Source organism: Alosa sapidissima, chromosome 16 (genome assembly GCF_018492685.1).
Source record: "Alosa sapidissima isolate fAloSap1 chromosome 16, fAloSap1.pri, whole genome shotgun sequence".
Classification (NCBI taxonomy): Eukaryota; Metazoa; Chordata; class Actinopteri; order Clupeiformes; family Clupeidae; genus Alosa; species Alosa sapidissima.
Window position 1 is genome coordinate 33071651 of NC_055972.1, and position 22583 is coordinate 33094233.

General features: G+C 38.4%; 1 protein-coding gene across 1 annotated transcript; it reads left to right on the forward strand.

The window, feature by feature from the left end:
* Positions 1 to 5379: 5379 nt before the first annotated feature.
* emx2 (empty spiracles homeobox 2) lies at positions 5380 to 10163 on the forward strand. Its single transcript, XM_042066088.1, has 3 exons — positions 5380 to 6083; positions 7506 to 7690; positions 9044 to 10163. Exons 1-3 carry the CDS (start codon positions 5693 to 5695, stop codon positions 9209 to 9211), a joined length of 744 nt encoding a protein of 247 aa, XP_041922022.1. The 5' UTR covers positions 5380 to 5692; the 3' UTR covers positions 9212 to 10163.
* The last annotated feature ends 12420 nt before the right edge of the window (positions 10164 to 22583 follow it).

Genomic DNA, 22583 nt, shown 5'->3' on the forward strand with positions numbered 1-22583 from the left:
CCGATTGTTACCAAAAATTAACTTAACAACCATATTTCTAGTAGATGTCAACTATAGATTGGAAAAATGGGATGCCTTTCATGGGGAGGGTTGGCTACATCTTTAGCCGACTGGCAGAAAATGGGTAGATGGCGTAATGAGCTATTGTGTTCAAATATTCTTCCCTAGTCCATTACTCATTCAGCATTGTGGCTGAGGCCTAGTCTACTGTGAGTGGGACTTTTTTGTCCACCGTAGTTAGAACATTTCAAGGTATAAACCTGGACAGTAGACTAACTTGAAGCTTTACCATAAAACGCTTTGTACGAAATGGCTTAATAGAAATCAATGTCTAAGAAACGTCTTGCCTTGACTCCCAACTGGATTAGCCTACGCCTTTGCCATGGATTTGTAAAGGCCTATGCGTAAAACCATAGGTTACACATTACCAACATCAGTTTGAATTTATCTTGCATCTGCACAACGAAAAAAAAATAACATCGCATAACAAAATAACCTACTTAGGCTACGAGCCCAAGCCCATTCACGTTCTTTACTGATATTCTGCAATGACAAATTGCATAAGTGAAAGTGTCGGCCATTAGGCCTACCTGGTAGCCTGGTATTCGGTAGGCTATTGTGCCCAATTTGCCAGTTTATTGAGGGGACGCGAGGCGCACGTCTTTCAACTTGCCGCATTGAGGTTATAACCTTTATAAAGCCTGCCCATATCTCAGAAGATACATTTTAGTGAACCTGACGAAGCAACAGCGAAACGCGTCGTTCACGCCAATAACATAAAATAATCAGTTAATACTCTACTGTGCGGTGATTTTTCACACTTTTGATGGCATGATATTCTCGATGCACATTAGGCCTATCAGTAGTCTACCTGGGACTCAAGACAAGGACTTTAGTCTTAGGCCTACGACGTACGACCCATATCTCATATATATCTCATTATTTTACAAAGGCTATAGGACACTGTAGCCGTGGTATAGGCTAAGAGCGCTTCTAATACTGCATTAAGTAGGACAATCCTTTTTCTCTGCAGTAGGCTATTAGGCCTAGCTGTCCAAAACACTGCATATGAATGAGCTAGGCCTAGCCTACATCAAATTACTCAAAAAAAAAATCAAACATTGTAATAAGGGATTTGCACTCGTTTGCCCGCACGCTATACTCGCAAATAACTTGTTCATTACCGACCCTCGCATAGCCTTATAGGCTAGTGACCAGTTTAACCCCAAGCATGGGACAACAGCGCAGCATGGACTTGTATCGCGAAAGAATGTTAACTGAGCGCACTTGCATCTTAGTTTTAGACAAACTTCTTCGTGACTACACACAAATCGAATAGATAGCAAGTGGTCTACACAGCAAATGTATTAACTTCGCCCTACACGAATGCTATATAGGCTATCGTCCATTTATTTGTACCAGATTAGCCAATCGGGTATAATTCCGTAGTCGAACAGAGGAATATAGGCTCTGGCGTAGGCTACATCATCAGCCCATTGAGGTATAGGCTGTTTCGCATAATAGACTAGCCTGTGTCCTTATAATAAAAACCTAGTGTCCAGGCCCAGTGACTTTGCAGCCTATGAGTTGTGTAGAACACACACAATTTCTACTGACTAAGCCCCATTACGAAAAAGAACAGGAATGTTAAAATATTTTAGGACATAATGTTAGGAATACTATAGCATAGATTATGAATCTTATAGCATTTTGGTACAGTTAGTCTAGGCCTACCATACAATAGGCTAGGCCTTCTAGAAGACTGTAAACCTAGGAACGTTATGGAGGGTAAGGGTATAGGCTAATAAAAGCATTATACATTAGGCCCATAGAAAACTTAAAGTATTAGGTTAAGCTATTATAGTTATTTTTCATAGGATCCATGCCTGAACATACAATGAACATGACTGTGTTCATGAGATATGGAAGCTTGTTTGGGAGGACAGAAAAGACATGTCTACTATTTGCATCCTAAGGTAACCTAGGCATGTTCATTCTCAAGATTAACAGTCAGACTATTATCAGAGGAAGAGAGAAATGGAAGCACTTGGATGAAAAAAGAACTAGGAATTTTATTGTATGGAACAAAATATGATAGTTTTATACTATAGGAATTGTGCACTAGGCTACTATAGAACTACTAGGCCTATTGAAATCTTACAGTATTAGGTCTAGCCTACTATAGATCTTTTACGTGAAGGTTCGGAGATATAGGGGCCTGAATAGTGGCCTGATTTTGATTTATGTATTTTTTTTATTTAAGTACTTTGGATGCCTTGTTGGTAGGCCTGTTAACTATGCAGCAGAGCGTGATCAGTCTGTAGCCTAAAACAATTTTCAGAAATCATTGGCATAATGAAATAGGTTTATTTAACAACTTTGGGTGAAAATGCCATGTGGGAATCTTTTTTGAGGAGCCATATCGCACAATAAATTGTCATGAATTAGCTCTGGCAGGCTATTTGTTTGAATGGTGATCAAATTAATTGTGAATTTTTAGTTTGAGTAGGCCTATTTAAACTGGCGGTGGAAGATTGTGTATAGAGGGAGTTAAAATGAATATAACAGATCTATCTTCTAAAAAGGATTCAAAAATTGCAAAATAGGTCACAAAAGCACTGGAGCGGTGAGATACAGGCCTAGTCCTACTCCCCAATTTATTCTTTTGATGTAAGCCTAGTCAAAAGATTTTATTTCCAAACGAATGAAGATTGCCAAGTTGTTTTAAAACTAGCCTAGACTCCCTTAGTGAAAGCGATGAGAGAGTGGGAAATCCAATTAAAATGTATATTTAAGCTTGAGTAGCCTATATTCTGCGAAGAACGGGCGAAACTTCTGTGTAGGCTTGTGCTCATATCAACATGGATCATCTGTGATTTGTACTTTTGCCAGCAGGTGACGCACTGGTATCGACTACAGAAACAATGACCTTGACAAGACGGCGCTGCACATGCTACCCTATCACCCAACGATCTCGCAACAGTGCAGCTGGACTAGGCCAAACTACGCATCATGATAGGCTGTTAATTAGGGTTTTTAAATTTTAGACTATAGACTTGCATAATGTGAATAGACCTATGCGCAAGAACTATAATATAGGCTACTTCTAGGGAAACTAAGTTCCATGATCAAATTACAAATTGTAACCTCTTCTCAGGGATTGTCCGAGATTGATGTGCCAGTTGTTCCTGTTCTTGGTGCGCTCTCTGAATCAAGGAGATTCATGCGTCCTTGTTGATTGCAGATCACAGATTTGTGCATTAATTTTGTCAATAGGGTTATTAGCCTAGCAGCCTAAAATTCAGTGTTTTGTCGGCAGATAAAATATGTTATGGGATAATCTATGAGGCCCACTAAAGGTTCTGTGGCTTTGTGTTTAAGGAAATGTAGGATATTTAACCGAAGAGCTTGTTCCAAGTTGTTTTGATGTTGTGAACCACTGTTCTTGAAGTCCTGGCTCTGTGGCCGATCGCCTAATGATTGTTTCATCTAACTTAACGTTAACCCAATGGCCCACCTTACATTAAATGCTAATAATAGCCTAGGTTAGGTAAATAGTAACCCGGCCTACCGAGGGATAACGCAAAGGTTTCATAGTAAACATGCAAAAAACAACCGATAAACATTGGCTAAAATATGCCATAGCTATAATTTTGTATCATCAGCCTATGAATAATTATATTAGACTGTAGGTTATTGTAGGCTTATAAATAGCCTCTGCTTTGGTCGTAAGTATTAGGCCACCAGGTCAAATAGCCTAGGTAGGTTACTGGATTTTGTGGCTTATATATATGGCTTTATATTATTGGTCATTATAGGCTATTGCATTGACATTATTGTTTATTATTATTACTCTTAATGTAGTATTACCAACTTTTTAAAACTGATCACTGTTAATTTAACTATTGTATTGAGTCGCAATATAATATAATAGGCCTACAGTTGAACAAAAGCGTCTGCCAAATCCCATAACCATATTATTATTACTATCATTAGGCCTATTATTAATAATAATGATATTAATCAGTGTTATTATTATTATTATTATTATTATTATTAGGCCTATTGTGATTATTGTTATTGTTGTTCCTAGGCCTAGTATTCTAGTAACCTAGTAGTCATGTGCCTATGTCTAGACTGTTTTTGCTAAGACGTAAATAAGTTGTGGTTTCAATAAGTGAGAGCAAAGAACAAGTAGACCTAAGCAAAATAATTACCCTATATCATATATACGTATTGAAGAGGAATTGACAAAATCGTATATTTAATTGATCGCTATTATGATTATGGTAAGTATGGTTCATCTCAGACCTTTTTTCTCCCATAGGCTACGGGCTCGCACGTTTCCCTCGTTGGAGCTGCTCCACCACGCATGCAGTAGGCTAGCCTAAGGATTTTACATTTAGACTGATTCTGAAATTCTTTAAGTGTCCGTGACAATGTAGACTGCTTTTTGCACATGTTACATTTTCATTGCCTGTTCATTATGAGGGAGGGAAATTACATCACTGCGAAAACTGTGCACATGGCTATTTCTGATGGTCCGCATATCCATTATCTTGCAAATTATTATTGCAAATGCATAACCACTCCTTCAAAAATATTATTATTTAGTACCTGTTAATAACGGCCTATTCAAAATTACTTGTTAATGGAAGCAAATATGTAAAAAAGTAACACTTTTGACGTTACCAACAACACATTGTATTTCACTGGCGCTACAGTATGTGCCAAGTTTTCCCAATTCCACGAGTAAGCTATTTGTGGGAAAAATAACCCTATTCTTCTTCATAAGACAAACATCAGAAAATATCGATCATTTGGTGTCTCCAGAAAGAGAAAATGAAAACTATAGGCCTACCTAGACTACTACTAATCGCAGATTAAATGGTCTCAAAATGAGAAAGCAAGAGAAATAACGCGCGACGCAAAATACCGAAGAAAGACAGAAGATGGATACTTTTGTGCCATTCACATGAGTTTTAATACGATACAAATACTTATATTGCGATACTTAGGCTATACTTTTCATAATCCAAATATAATTCTCTCACAGTAGCCTAGAACATTTAGAGCAAGCAACAATAGCCTAAAACAAAACATTGACAAACAATCTAGTCATTTAAATTATGATGTGATCTGCAACATTTAAACAAATGCTTTAGCCAAATCCCATAATAGAATTTGTCTTGAGGGTCTGTCGTCGGACATAAATAGCCTTCATGGTACCTTGAGCTCCTCGATGTGCTAATGTAAATGCCCCCGCAGCTCCAGTCCTGGACGAATCCGTTCCGTTGAGCTTGAATCCGCCTCTCTGCTCGTTTCTGTTGACGCACTTAAAGACTCTACCCTCAAGCTTAAGGCGAGTTGCAACGACCAATCACCAAGCCATTACAGGCTTCAGAGGAAGCTGTTTATATGACTCTGGCGCTAATTAGGCTCATGAACTAACAAATCTCTAACACAACTGGCTGGGAACCGATCGCATCCATGGATTGTCTGGAGACGTCGACTACTTTTTTTAGTTGACAAGTCGCGGTTTTGTCTTCTTTTCAAGGGGTTTCAAAGGGCTGCGTCCACCATTTTAAAGTTATTTATTGTTGTAAGAACTTCACTTTAGTGTGTGGAGTATTTCTGAGCGGGAACCCCAGCACGGCTTTCACTAAACTGGAGAATATTGACTGGTTTCACTATGTTTCAACCCACACCGAAGAGGTGTTTTACTATAGAATCATTGGTGGCAAAGGATAATCCTTTGCCGTCGTCGAGATCCGAGGAGCCCATACGACCAGCGGCTCTCAGTTACGCAAACTCGAGTCAGATAAACCCTTTTTTAAACGGCTTTCACTCCGGCGGCCGGGGCGTCTACTCGAATCCGGACCTGGTATTTACTGAAGCGGTTTCCCATCCTCCAAACTCCGCTGTCTCAGTTCATCCCGTTCCTCCTCCACATGCTTTAGCAGCACATCCGCTTTCATCTTCGCATGGCCCGCATCCTCTTTTTGCCAGCCAGCAAAGGGATCCCTCAACTTTCTATCCGTGGTTGATACATAGATACAGATATTTGGGTCACAGATTCCAAGGTAGGTTTGCGATTTATATTAATGTCTGCGCACAATGGACACATATTTTCTTTTCATAAAGCCTAATTTTAGCTGTTGAAAAATAATTGACTTAAAAAAGGGTTGATGAATGCTTGTTTTCCTTTTGGTATGTTCTACACAAACCTTAGGCCATGGCGACAGGAACATTAGTTTTTAATGTCTAATTTAAAATGTTAGTTCTATGCCATATGCTACAAATAACTTTAACAGGATTTTAAGTTGTCGATTTGTTCTGTTTGGACTTTAGGCTAATATAGCCTAGAATGTAAGTGCCTTATTGGTTTTTAATAGTAAAATAGTTAAGATCGAAGAGATTGTCATGATTGTTTTAAAATATTTTAAAATAGAATTTCAAATAGGATATCAGTAAATATTTAATGTAGCCTAGCCCATGCCTACAGTCACACGCTGAACATAATTTATATTCAGCGATGTGCATTCAACTAGGCTTAGGCTACTCCGTACGCTTTAGGTCAACATCGACATAGAAATAATTGTGACAGTGCTGATGACCTATTTGTCTGGATTCTGTGCACTAGGTCCAATAAATACAATTCGGCTAAGATCATATAGCCTGCATATTAGGCTATCATATGGCTACATAAATTGTGAGAGTTTGACATTAGGCTAATTTGAGATTAAATTGTAATTGCAGGATAATCTAGCCTATCTCCAATTGATCTTGTGTTTTTCGTGAAATTTCGTTTTACATTTAACTGGAGAGTTAAATAATATGAAAATAATTAAATTGATAATAATAATAATTTTAAGGATTTTTTTTATAATTCATTAAAACCTCGGCAGTTGACTTTGCAAGGCGTTCAGTCAATGTTAAAGTAGGCTACTGGATTCAGAATAGTACAATATAGCCTAGGCTACATCCTTATGTTCTTGTAACCAATGTAGGCCTAGCTGTACACCCTGAAATAGGCTACCTATCACAAAGGCCTCGACATGAGAAAGTTTCGAGGGTCGTTTTAAAAATCTGTCAAGGCTATGGCCTAGGCTGAATTCTGCCTATAGGTATATAGGTTAGTCTATGGGCCTAGACTGTGTTATTAATTATTAGCTATACATTAATAGGCTGACAAATGAAATAATGTGTTGCAATTGCAGACTTTTTTTTAATCACGCTTTTATCGTGGTTCTTTTCGCTTGACTATCAGCTATAGGCTAAAATATTTGAAGCTATTCCTATAGCTTATAACATAGGCTATTGTGTCTTTAGGCCCACGATGAACTGTTGACAACTTAGGTTATAGACCATTGCTCATTGCAGTTAGCCTACTTGATTAGGCTACTTAAAGTTGCTCCGCGATAGTGTCCTTTCTCTTGTGAACGCACGTTAAATTTTGAGAATGCCACGACTGATCATATACTGAACCCCGTCTTTATTTGCAGGCAATGAAACGAGTCCGGAAAGCTTTCTCTTGCACAACGCATTGGCCAGAAAACCCAAAAGAATTCGCACAGCGTTCTCTCCATCACAGCTCTTGCGACTCGAACACGCCTTTGAAAAAAACCATTACGTGGTCGGTGCTGAACGAAAACAGCTTGCGCACAGCCTTAGCCTCACAGAAACTCAGGTAAGACAGTGTCTTGTTTTATTTTTACAAACTTAGGCTAGACATTTTGTTAGGCTACAGATCAGTAGGCCTAAGGGGAGAGCATGATCTTGGCATTGGCTGCAAGATCGACACAGCCAACGTGTAATGCATGTGGTCCTTCGATTTAGGCTGTAGCATTTTGATTACAAACGAATGGGCCTATAAAAATAAATTACATTTTCTACTTCATCTGGGTCAACAGGCTGTAATATTTTAGACTATTTAGGCTAACGTTTAGGCCTAGCCTACATAGGCTAAGAAAAATAATAACATAAATCGCCTTGGCCTATAGAAAAAGGTTTAATGATTTCGGCTTTCAGTCGAATTTACTTAAATTCTCCCATAGGCCTATTCTTAAATGGAAACTATGGGGGAAACCCTTCCAGGAAATGTCCAGGGCACTGAATAAGGTTGTGACACCCATGTCACCAACGAGTCCTGGGTTATAGCCTAGGCTATGCGAGCAACCATCAGCAATATATGTCCTGAAATATACCATTTAGGCCGTGTTTTACATTATTATGCCTAGGCCAATTTGAAACACAACGGTGAATAAGGCTCTTCTTAAATGGGATTGGATCAAATCCAAGTTCAAGGTCCTCTACGTCGGTGATCTCAATAGCCGGCTGAGGTAGGCCTATAGAGATTATTTAAACACAAAACCCTTAGGCATTTACTTGTTGAATAGCTCACATCTCTCGGCAGTATGAAGCGCGTTTCTCGCTAACACTTATAATTGTCGGAGTTTTGTGAAATTGCGTCGGGTCAATGTTGACTTGATCATAAAGGTTTTGTTTCAAGAGGTCATTAGGCATAGCTTACCGTGAAAACCAACTGACACACCGCAAACGTAGACCTATTAAATCCTTCAGTCATTCTGCAAGATAGCATGTACTAGGCTACTGATTTGAGTTTAACCTAAATGCAGCGAATGATCGGATACCGAAAGAGAAATGTGTAGGAAAGCGATAGGGCATATTTATTATCCTATTCTATATTGTTGGTTCTTTTAAATGGTTTGCTTGAAGGTCGTTTGTGTTTTATTTTAGCCTATCGTTAATGCCTGTGGATAGCATTAGTACGCTGATGTGCAAGACATGAGTGATTGCCTTCACATTGCCTAGGCCTATAAGTCAATTTAATGGGCTACAATCTCTCATAACGGATAAGCATCCGCTAATTATATATTTCTATGCTTGCAAATTATTATATTAGTTATTATTTCAAAACTGTTACAATTGCGTGTCTCAAAACTAACTGATTGTTGCAAGTTTTCTTTTATGTTTGTTATATCTATTTAATAGTGTATACATATATATATATATATTATAGGTGAAAGTTTGGTTCCAGAATAGAAGAACTAAATTCAAACGACAGAAACTGGAGGAGGAGGGTTCGGATTCACAGCAGAAAAAGAAGGGAACGCATCATATTAACCGATGGAGACTGGCAACTAAACAAGGGAGCCCGGAGGAAATTGATGTCACATCAGACGATTGAGAGACTTTAAATATTTGAATCCGGGACAGCAGCGTGGCGTAAAGGATGACACGGATAAGGATTCTGTGAGAAAGAAACTGAAAGAGGGTAAAGGCAATGTTCACCTTTCGCTTTTCGGAGATTGGCAGCTTGAGTGTTTGAGATGTAATTGGTGACTGTCATTGCTACGAAACTGTTAATAGCCTATTCTACTTTGCAAGGGCAAGGTGTTCGAGAGGTAGCCTAGGCTATCGCATTCTCCCTCCCCAGCATCAATGACCACTATTCCACAACACAAAACATAGCTCCAGTTGGCCGTAAACATTTGCAATAGGAATGTTCATGGCCTGTATGCACACAAAGACTAAGTTCCAACACCAAAATACCAAAATACTTTTTTGTAAAACTTGAATTGCATGGTAGACGAAAGTATTTTGGTAGATAATTTAACTTGACACTTTCTTTCCATAAACAGATCTTTGCTTTTACAAATTTTCATTTCAAAGATGTTGTTTCTTCCTTATTTTAAATGTGACGTCTTGAATTTTGATCCTCGTGTTAAAGTGATTGTGAGACGAAGTAGCAGTGCTGAATTAGTGTTGTCAAGATGTAACGGATGAACTAAATTTAAGGTTTACTATCTCACAGATAAAGTTACCTAGCCTACAATTAACCAATCCAGGACATTCCTTTAACCGAAAGATTGATTGAATGTGTGCAGAATCTCCGAGCGTAATGGTAGCAAAAATTGCCACATAAGAGCTGAAATAAGAACGCCTGGGCAGTAAAACTAAAGCACTGAGCATAATCCGTGTATAAAGACACTAAGAATAATGTTTCTGTTGAATCTTATTTTAGCAGAATGTAAATAATTTGTGTTTGTGTTATATTTGCTACAATTTTATCAAAGACTATACTTCCAAGAAGTATGTAATTGTCAATATTTTGTCAATAAAGTTTTATCAGTATGATTCCCAGACCCTAAGAGAAATGCGATAAAACGCTAATTTCGGATGCCTCTTTTACTTCTGAATTTTAGTTTTGTGGATAGTTCTGGCCGAACATTGCATAAAGAGCACGGTGTATTAAAATTGAATGGGTTGGCTGAGGTTGTTTCTTTAAAGATTTTGTCCCTTGCTTTGGGAAATAGGCTCCTTACCGTGCATTTGAAATCATTTTTATGACATGAGTGGACAGTAGGCATACATTTGATGTTTTGTTTATTGTGAGGAAGTGTTGATGTAGGTTAAACGTGAAGAATCTTGTTTTAAAATAGCCTATATCTGGAATTTTTCCGACAGGAAGTCGCTATTTTCCCGAATCTGTATTTGCCTCTCAGTCTGCATTAATCAGTTTGTCAATTGATAGAAGAGCTGCGTCTGGCCTGTTCGTGCTACAAAGAGACCAATGAGCTTTTGTGAGAGTGCAAATCAGTTTAGGCAATTATCATACGAGTAATATGAGGGGAAAGGGGATGCATTGCCCAGTGGTCCACTTTAATCTCATAATCCGTGGATCCAAAGGGGTCTGGTTGGACATAATTTTGCACAATCTGACTACCGTTCACAACGTGATAAGGGAAGGTTGCAATGTGCCGCAAAATAGGAGCTTTGTCTAAAGCCTTGTCTCCAGCAGCTACGGTTCGGATGTGTATTCACTGATAGTACGCGCGCACGCGCGTGTGTATATGCGGGCGTGCGTGCCCACATAAGGGAATTAGCGTGTGCGAATATTGTCTTAAATTCTGTGCCGAAAATTGTCATGGCCCATTGAAAAGGGCACATTTTAATAGTAAAATGTCTCATAAATTGAAATTAGAATAGGCTAGCCCACTGCAAAAACTAAAGAAAAACCTCCCGACCAAGCACTAAACCGGCCTAGACATGTGAAGGAGACAAACATATGATTTGATAGCTTAGGGCTGTGACTTAGCTATTCATTAAAACATAACTCAGACATTTAAGGTGAAACGTGTGTAATTTTCTATACTCTCTGTAAGCTTCATGGTGCTTTCTATGCATAGGTCTGTAGACCCACTCGGATAGGGAATTTTTAAACGGTCAAGACTAACAGCAATGAAAAAAAATCCTTAGAGAATACCATTAGCTTTGAAAACCCCCTAAAAGCTTTATTACAAACCCAGCTTTGAAAAGGGGGGATTAGAAGGCTGAAAGGGTCCCACAATAGTTAGAAGAAAAGGTTTCATGCTAATGAGGTTAATGCCCTTTGTATCTCCGGACTCCACAACTTCATTACTCCTATCTCGGGCAACACCGAGCGGCTCAGAGCCCGCAATCCACTCGAGCTTTTCCCTATCCAGCCTAAAGAAGGATTTGATAGCAGTCCTGTTCAAACTAGATAATTATATCTTTTCAAGTTGGAATTTAGATAAAGAAAGTGCAGTGAAGGCGGTGAGCCTTGATCCGCTGCAAACAAATTTGGCGCACTTTCTCCCTCGGTCGTGGCTCGAAATATGCCTGCCCCTTCATTAGCGCAATCCCCTTTCATTAATTTAACACTTCAAATTTTAGCACATGTATTTTCTTTTAATGACAGATAATGTGATTGAATTACCCGAAATAAAAATATTTGTTTCACTTGAACCTACAATTCTATTCATGACAACATTGAAAAGGATAGCCCTAGAACAGTCTTGTCTGACCGCTTCATTTTGACATAATTCGCTATCAGAAATATGCTGTTGTCAAGTTATCATTTTCCCATTTTGTATTGTTAAAAGAACACACTAGGCTACACAGCCTGTGGGAATTTATAGACATGTTTCAGGTTGATTTTCAAATCACAGGTCTTACACGTTCTTTTCTGTTTAGTAGCCTACCCTACTATTGACATAGGCCTATAGCCTTGCCAAATAATTAACATAGCCTAGGCTATTTAGCCTACTGGTGGATGAGGAGACATCTATTTTTACTGATAAGATGAACGAAACTTATGTATAGGAGCTACCGACTCTGGCGAGCATTCAATCTCTCCTGAGAGGCTCATTGCGACGGTGTGTCGACCCATGCTGTGAGTTCCCTGTCGTCAAGTGCTGAAACTGTTTCCTTCGTTCAAGGTCGTGGCGGTGAGTGGTGCTCTGGTGAGTTCGACCCCATATATCAATCGATTTATTTTTTTAGACAAGCATGCTGCGCTTTGAAAATTGAGTGACCTACTGAAGAACTTTTGACCTGCTCAAGTGACCCCATGCTGTGATAACTTGTTCAAGGCCTACGTGTAATACAAACATTTTACTATACGACACTGAAGGAGTGAGAAAGTGATCAATCACTATCTTGAAAATCGGATAGGCTAATCCTTAAATCGGTTTCTAAAACCCATTGAAACCTTAGATTTTAGCATAGGCTATATTTAGGCCTTGCCTAAAATGTGCTTAACATCTAGTCCTCTTTTACTGTGTTGAATTATTATGCTAAGATAGGCGTACCTTTAATTTAAAATGTCATCGTATCAAATAACCCAATTGACCCGAACCCCCTAATCTGCAATTACGCGCTTTAATTACGCCCCACGATTCCATTAATGTGAGGTTTCACAGAATGCGGACTAACCATGAGATGGACATCGTGACGCATTATCACTACAGGGACTGTAGACTCACACCTGCTCGAATGAACCTGCTCGTAGACTACTCCCCCGACCCCTGATTTTGGGCATGGTCTGTTTTCTTAAGAAATTACTCCATGGGCATAATTATAAAATCAACAATAGCCTATGAAACCTAGGCTAATTGTTCATTGCTTAACCGGGGTCGAAACTTTAACAGCTGGGGTTCAGCCCTGTGCCTTTGTAATGCCCAAATATGTAGGTCATTTTACAGCCTACTAGAATACTCTCCATGAAAATGTATAGCGGCATTTCATTTCTGCATAGAAGCCTACAGTAGGCTACTTCCAATACCAGGTGTTTACTGTTGTCTTTACCAACTAAGCTAGTTGACTTGAGCGCTGGCCAATCTGACGTCACAACAAACTTGATCTATCCTATTACACAAATTACTTCTGAAACTGATCTTGGAAACGAGAGAATGAGCTTTACACAGCTCCCGTGCTTTTGACATAAGGAAAAGCGATAAATACACAGGACTAATGAGCAATTATCATATAATGAACCACTAAATGGCTTACAATGATGAATTAAACATTCCATTGTCTCAACCAAACGGATGCATTTCCTTGTGTCGATTGTTGCTTACGCCACCACAAAATATGAAAATATAACGAGATCATCTGTATGATTCTGTCGGCACAAGGAGTCGTTTTATGTTGAAATATAGGCTCTATGGTATAGCCTATGTTTAGCCACAACCACAGTACCGTAACACCCACCCACACAGGCTTAATAGCCTGCTGTCTGGGCAACTTGACTTGTTTAAGCTTTAGTCTAATTGAAATAATGGCGACTGAATTATGAGGGAAAACGTCAAAATAATACTGTAGCTTGTTGTTAGACTACTTAATCTTGTAGGCATCCTGATTCATGTCTATGGCGTCGGCCTATGCCGAAGATCTCTGCGATTAGCCTAATAGACCAACATGTTTAGGCTTTGGCATGGTTGCTTTTTCGCACCTTTCACCTTAATATTGAGTATCTAATAGGCTACCTTAATATTAAATAATGTAGATTTCATATTCGCAAAATAAGAACTCACGTCTTTTAACAGAATGTTCCTCTATTTATTATTTACACTGGGCAACGTCCCAGTATATAACTCAGTATGTAACTCGTTTGAGACTGTGGGAAATAACTGCAATTAAACCTCTCTAGACGAATGATTGATATTAAAAGTGGTGGTTTTTGAATTTGTAGGCTAATTTGTCTGCCTATTATCATTGTTTTATTGGAAAAAAGTGACCTTGCGTGATGCCTGGACCGAGGAAGTAATAGACACTCCTGGATAACTGTAAATCAAGAAAGCTCAAGAATGACCAAAAGCTGCAGCCAAGTCAATTTTTTGCACCGGCATTGTCAAGGTAGGAATATTCAATCCCAATCCCTCTTGTTGTCGTGTGTTACGCGGCATTAAAGTCCTACCTAATTAACTAGTTTGGTCTGTTGTCTTGTCACACAATATTGATTGCACACATCACTAGGCCTGTTTCATGTCCATTTTATCAACATATAGCCTACGCTATCAATTAGAGTAATAGGCTATAGGCTACTAATTTTATGACGTTCTTGCTTTTTTCTCAAGTCATTGGCTACTGGTCTTGCCATCATCATCAACAAAAACAAACAACAAACAAAAAGGCTAAATATATTTTAGCCTACATCATAAAAAAGATATGTTAAATTCATCTAATATTTTCAAACTAAGAGCAAGGCCTAATTAAGATAGGACACATGCGCTTCAGCTTAGCCAAGGCTACACTCATTAGTAGGCCTAGTCTAAGCTAGAAATGTACAGTGTTACTTGTAGCTTTAATGTATACAGGCAATTTTATATTCTATTAATAGGCTACCCTATTTTGTTTGCAGTGGCACAAACAGCCAAGACCATTAATCAATCTAACATCATTTATAGGCTATAGGCTATTAGGCTACTTTCCATTTATTAACACAGTTTGAATAGGCTACTGTGCGAGGAGCACCACGCTCTATTAGCCTATATGCCTCTAAACGACAGTCCTTCTAAACGACACTTTGGACAGTTCAACTGCTGCATGACGCAATATGAGCAAATACATTTCTAACACTTGGTCTAAATTATATGGTGGACTACTACTAAAGGTAGGCCTAATATGTTAGGCCTCCTTCTAAATATAATGCCGTTTTTTTGGATATGCTAGCTGGACACTACATGCTGTATGATACTTTGACATATAGTCTATTTTCTTTACATCACGTATGATATTTCAAGTCAAGGAAAGGTCAGGAGAACAACATGATGAAAGCAAACTCAGAATCACTTGGGGTCTTGGGGGTAGTCCATTATGGGGCCATTATGTACATCCCGTTGGTGAAAATGCATGAATCTAGCCTATGTGGTCTGCAACTTTTGGTACCAGAGAAGTAGGCTACTCCTTTTCCTTGTTTGCACTGGGTCTCTTGTCCCTTAAGGATTAAAATCATCATTCTACACCTGGCATTGTAGTACATGCAAACAAGCAATCACTTGCTTGAAAGTGGCTCTTACCAAATATCCATTGTAAGCACTGACAGAATAATAGTCAACCATACTCAGTCCCAAACAGCAAGTTCATTATGGCCAATGACAGAGGCTTCCTCTTCACCTGCACTGCGCTCTCCCTAATCACAGGAAAGCTCTACAGACCCTGGAATCACTTAGGAAATGTGTTCCTATACACAGAACTTTTAGAACTTATTTATTTGTATTTTGTTTAGCTTAGTTTAGCATCACTTTATTTATTGTTTTGTCTGTTATAAGAATATTATCATATTATATCTAGATGATGATGAAGCTGTCAAATTAAATATATGAACACACACACAAAATGCATATAAAGGCACAGTCAGTTATTTAAATCCAATACACATATAGTCAAAGTCCTCATGCCTGAATTCCTCTTCATGTTTAGCTGTCCATTTAGTGTATAGCCTACTCTCAAAAAATCTGGTGTTCCTAATGGTGAACAAACGCTCAGACCAAGCCATAAACAATTCCAGCCTTCAGGAACAAAGGGTGTGATATATTTGGCAGTTGAGTCCAGATATCAAGAACCTTTTTACCAGAATTCTACCTTTATGTCTGGTGTTAAATGTAAAAAATATGAATTAGTTATTTGTGAAGATTTTGCCATGGTTTCAAAAATTGCTCACTAAAAAACTGCTAAGGAAACCAAATTAAAATTACATGTAAGTAGGTGAAACAAACTAGAAGAAAACCACCAAGAAAACAATAAACCAAACCAAGGTAAACAATATATTTTTGTCAGAACTGAACCATTCGACTTGTACATATAAAGAAAGTATGCTATTACCACCCCAACCCCATGTAGTATGGACTGAAATTGCCTCAAAAAGATTTAATTTCTCATCAATCTTCTCTCCAAAGATAATTATCACTCCAGTAGTTTTAACTGCACAAGAGAAGTGTACATGTAATTTCATGAATTTAAATTTGTGCTCTATTGTATGTTATGTTCCACTGCTTCTGAATGTTTGTTGAAGCTTCAATGGAAGTTATCTGTGTAACTTACAGAATAGGCCTATTCAACATTGCAATCAACGTAAATATTTCTCCATGAGAGTGAGGAGCAATTCCTACATTTGAGTGTCGATACTTCCTCAAATAATGGTCAGTGATGACAGCATTCCAGATCTTCATTTTTACAGCAAACTGATAAATGGTGTGTGCATTGGTTTCATCTTAGGCAGCAGACTGAAAATGGTTGTTATATTGGTGTTCAAGTTGTTATATTTGAAGGCAAATACCAAGCAAAGCAGGTCATTTCTCACATGAAAGCTAGTGTGTTTATGCTCATGTGTGAGTGAGTGTGTGAGTGTTTGATACGCTCTTGCTCTCCAACCTCGCAACTCGCTGTCCTTTTACAGGGCTCCAGAGGCTTGTTAAAAAGTGTCTGATTCACACCGTGAGCCTAATTAGATTGCAGACTGAGGTCTTAACATTTTCCTGTAGAGAAGGGAGCGAAAACGAGGAATAAGATTGCATACAGAGAAAAAGGTGCTAAAATATCAACTACTTTTTTATCCTCTCAATGGAACACCATCCCCCAGCCCAGCCACCCTTTTCAAAAGAAAAACAAGGACCAATGAGCTAATGAAGTTTGTAATTAAGGGGATTCTGTCAGGCACAATGGAGTAATTAGGACAAGGCCTCCCTTGGGTGTTAAGCAGTCCAGGCTCATCAGTGCAGCAGGCCATGCCAATGACCAGGGAGAATGCCCTTTAGGAAATTGCCGAAGAATAACGAAGAATGCAATTTTCATCTTTCATGGAAAGAGGCCTGTAGTGGCTCTGCAGAAGAGATATCAAGATTTTTTGGCTTTTGTGCTGGATTTCTCATAATGTATAGGCTTATAGCCTATACTTGTTTTGTCTACTACCGCTCCCTCCACAACCAACATCATGACTTTTAAGGGTGATGAGAAAGTAATGTTTAAAGAAGAAGCATGATATTACTTTCAAAACAGCTGTGAAATTCTACAGTAACCACCTGTATAGCTCTAGTACATTTCTGGCTTATATGGTGTTTAGCACTCAGGGTGTCAGAGGATAGTGCTAAATATGAATGGATATATTCATTAGGTGGATAGGATATGCCATCTGACTTCATACCGTACCGAATAGTAGGCCTGAGTAACATCATTCTACCGAAATTTATTTAGGCTTTCAGAGATTTTAATCAAAAATGAATGACCTGATAATGTGCTTTAATAGAATGGTGCGTGTTAGGCTGATCTCTCGCCCAGCATGACACACCACTCAAAATTCACTGGGGAAGACAGCTCCATTCTAATTATCTCATTTACTTTACATTTGTTGACTGTAGTGCTGATAAAGAAAGTTCACTTGGCCTCAATTAGGCATATTTATCTCATTATCCCGCATTGAGATTTCTGCTCAGGCACAGAGATGATGTTATACAGAGATTGTGATGCTATGCAGAAAATGACATTTCTCCATTATGTTCAATTTGTTAGAAAAGGGAAATAATGAAATAAGAGAAATGAAAGACATGGAAATTAAATTAAAAACATCAAGAATGTTGGGGCATGATACACAATAGATCTCATTCACAAAACCTGTCTGCATACTGATGTGTGCCTATGAAGAGTGGCTTTGCTTATGTTGAAGAATTAAATAATTGTCCTTTAATAACTTTAATCACACACATTCATTTACACACAGAAATTACACATATTATTTTACTTCAGAGTTAGTGAAATCTGTTTCAAAAATCAAATCTTTCAAAATTACAAGTAGTGACACTTTTCTACAGGTAAAATGTACTATAGGTCTATACTATACCCATTATGCATTATATGCTCTGTGTAGTTTTAACATCAAAACATCTCTGTGTATTTTTCAACATCAAAAACAGCAAACAGCACCTTTACATGTACAAGTAGCACAAGGTTACTGTTTCTGAATGTCACTGCAAATACTCCAATACTAAAAAAGTAATGATATCAATAAAGAACAGTGATTAAATGGGTATACTGACAAGTTGGATGACCCTACTGAGTTAGCAGACAGGTAGCTGTCTTTTGATCTGGGGTGCAAGTTTGCATTCCTGAAAGTCATTTACACTGTTTAGACTGGAAGTGCCCTGCTGCAGGGCACAGCACCTGGGATTTGAACCTGTGACCCCGTCTCTGAGGGCAGCTGCAGAACCCACATACCCTCCCTCAAACCTCGATAGGATCAAGCTGGACAGACAGGCCTAGGACTCTTCATTTCCTGTTTTGCCTCAAACGATCAACACACCCTTTAGGAAATGTCACCTCAGCTCAGGTGAAGAGAAAGCTGGAGGGATGATGCCCACAACCAATCAATCACAGCTGCATGGTTTATATACAAATGAAAAAAATAAGTATTTTGTAGTGGTCTGAATTAGCTTAACTGTGGAAACAAACAAAGGACTCAGAGCAAGTATTAATTTGACTTGTTTCCCCTTATTTTTATGTAAGATGCCTTGCCTTTACCAAGTAAAATGGAATAACCAAGGGAATTCTGATACAACATTTTACATCCTTGAAATGGATACCTTTGCATGTCATATTGAATGAGATAAAAAAGACAACCAGCAAGGGGAGCTGTTAACTGAACTAGAAGTTGCATGAAGTCTGAGGAACAGCTCCTCCATTCCTGATATTTTTTACTGCTTTCTGGCCAAGACATTTATGGACATTGAAGTGTTTGTATAAAACTGAAAATATAGAGTTCTAGAAATGTTAAACATTTGTCCAATAAGGTTATAGGACATTTTCCAATACTACCATTCCTAGAGGGCAGGGTTTTGAAACAGCTGCCAGTAACTTGTGAATGGCTTACATCATAAAAAGGACAATTTTAGGCTGTGGGAGTTGTAGAACTTAATGATCTTTGTTCCCATCTACAGCAATTCTGTGAACATTCTATGAAGTGCCATTCTAAATAGAAGTTCTTGTGTGATGAATGTACCCCTTGCCTCCTAAACCTAAAAAACATAATGCTTATGATCAAGACAATAATTCTGCCCCCCCCCCCCCCCCCCCAATATAATATAATGTAATATAATATAATATAATATACTATAATGACCTACTACTACTACTACTACTATTACTACTATTACTACTACTACTACTACGATTACTACTACTAATGACAGATCTCACAGTTGACACACAACTGACAGAATAAAATTAAATGGCACAGACCAGAATGAACGTTCAATTCAAATTATAGTGGTGGAATGTGTAACAATGTTTGGGCAGTACCCTTATTCCACACCACTTTACTCGATTATGGACTTGACAAAATGCATGAATACAGCTCTGCATAAAAATAATCTCTTAACATTTGGGTGTTGCAGTATTAGTATTAGTATTAGAGTAAATGTCAACAATGGTTTTGACTGAAAGATAAAAACAATCTTGACTAAATCAGGTCACAGAAGTAAGAAGTTGTCAAGCACATCAGCCTTTTAAGTTGATGCACAGACTTTTATGCACAATTCTAAAGATTTCTGTCAATTTAAACTGGCTGAAACCATTTCAATGTCATTGAATTGCATGTAAACCTGAAGGTAAACATTTGTGACGTAGCACATATTTTCATCATAGAAGCATCAAATAACAAAAGACTATGCCACAAAATCATGTAACAACTTCATAGTTTATACATGTACTGTATAGCTTAAAATAATTAAGATGATGATAATAGGTATTTGACACTTTTGCATCTTACAAAACTTTACAAAAAATATTAATAACAGCAAATAAAGCAGAATAACACACAGCAATATGAACATCAGATTTTGGTAAAATATCTCAGCATTTATCACAAAATCATTGGGCAATTAAAATATTTGTGTTTTTTGTCCAATTTTAATGGTATTTGGAACCAATTAGCTGCATTGCACTAGTTACTGTCACTGAATTAAAGATAGTCTTTGAATAGGACACTGTATATTATATTAAATAGCATATTAATACTGTGATTTCAGAATCACTTTGGTCACCATTCAGACTTTGTTTCTTATGAGTTAGCTATCTTGTTTTGGAATTATACTGACCATATGGCCTCTTCCTCTGATGGCTCTCACTTTGTTAATAAGCTAACATTTTGAAACAGTCAAAATATCTTCTGATTGGGTAGCCTGCACACAAAGCTGAATGCCATTCATGCTTTGATCAGCTGTGGATGAGCAGTTTTTCTCTCAGTGAGACAGAAGACGCAACATAGCATAACCTGTTACACTGTGTTATTGTTTATAAAAGCTTTAGTTTTTCTTCCTTTTCTCAATATTTTTTGGTCAGTGATACATAGACTTCCAACTCACATAAAACTTGGTATGTTTTTTGAGAAATGGCTTCAGAACCATTTTGTAAAATAAATCAAATAAAAAATGATGGCATGCTGGCCTCTAGGATGGGCGTTATCTTAGCTCATTACAATTCATTTGTCAAGTGGCACCACCAAGTGAATGGAAAACAAACCGTAAGTGCTAAGTATGCCTCCTCCCACTTTAGCCTTGTATGCCCTCAAGTGGACTAGATCTTGACCTCTGAGCAGGGGTCATGTATGCCACCAGCTGTGTGAGTATAAGCAGAGAGTATACAATCTGTTGACAGGTAATGTGTTAATGGAAGTGGTATGTGCCTAGAATGTGACTGTAGAAATAGGCACTGTATGTGAGCTTGACCCTAGCCATAATGCCCTTCAGTTCATGAAGTCTTTACATAGATGAACTATGCCACAATCAATGAAAAATCTCCTAGCTGCTTGATGTTGTGATATCATGCTAACACTTAATTACATGTCGGACCTCATGTGATCTGAACCTTTGCCCCTGTGAGATTGAATACCCATCTAGTCCATCCTATTGTGTGACCAACTGAAATCTTTCAAGCAACTTTAGATATACAGAAAAACTGCATTACATGTAGGCCTCATATGTCCTTGACTTTTGAAAGATTATGTAGGAGAGATGTAACGCACACCAAGATGAGGTGCTGGCTACCAGTGTGTATAACTTAAGTCAGAGAAGGAAGGTGCCGCACACTCCGAGTAAATGAAAAAAATGACGTTAAGGTAAGATAAGACGTAAAGATAACGTTTCGGCCTACAAGGCCTTCATCAGATCGCATGTATGACTCTTGACTTTTGAACACATGAGTTCCTAATCTAGCTTTTATTTTTTATCATTTTGAAAAATGGCCAAGAATGTGCCCAAAGTCAAGTGAATGCTTTATTGCCAGTATGATGGAACATTGCCTGGGAATTGTTTTATTGTAGGGCTCAGCACAAAAGACAGAACATACAGCAAGACAGTACAGACAGTACAACATACACAATGCAAGACATACACAGAAGACAGTACAAAAAGGAAGAACAGTCATCGGCCCATTGGTTCATTTTCTATACTGACACTAGACTGGCCCAATAACAACTCCCATCCCTCCCACTTTGGCTCAGACCCAAAATTATGTCAGTGCGTCAAAATGGATAAACAAAGTGCTTGTCGAAGTTGTGGCAGGTAAGCTTAAGGGGGGTGGTGCCAATTGTGCAAAGTAACACACATGTTACTTTAGTAGCTTCACCAGTACCCAACACTGCAAGTAGCCTATGTCAGCATCCGGTCCGGTTGAACTTAAAGAATGAGAGGTAAGCAAACATATTACAGAGGGGACAGTGATCAGTTGAAGGAGAGTGTAGGATGCGGCAAGCATTATAGCCTCATAATTAACAGGCTCTCAGGGAGGGAGCAGGGTTGGGTGTCATGCCATGCTACTGCTGCTGCTGTTGATGATGATGAATGTTAATAGGATAATATAATTGTAATGATGACATAAAGGGGGATTGTCACCTACTGTTGTGGTCTCTTTTTCAGTCAATATCAAATAGCACAGCACAAGTTACACTATTTGGAATAGTGTTTTGTTGTTGCTAGCATTGCTCCTTAACATGGTCACAATTCCAGCTGACCCCTCCACATTAAAGGCACCCTTAACAGTATTTTTTACCTTAACATAACGTATCCAAAATCCTTTTGATGGCACATAACCTCATAACATGATGAACGGCACTTCTGCCATTGTCTGAGCGGCCCTCAGTAGGCAATTACCAACCTAGTAACTTTCTAGTTTCGGGTAGGAAACTGCACCCATCCCCCCTCCAAAATTGAAACGGAAAGGAGCTTCTAGGCAACAAGAAATTCTGTGATCTTTTTCTACAGGCTGCT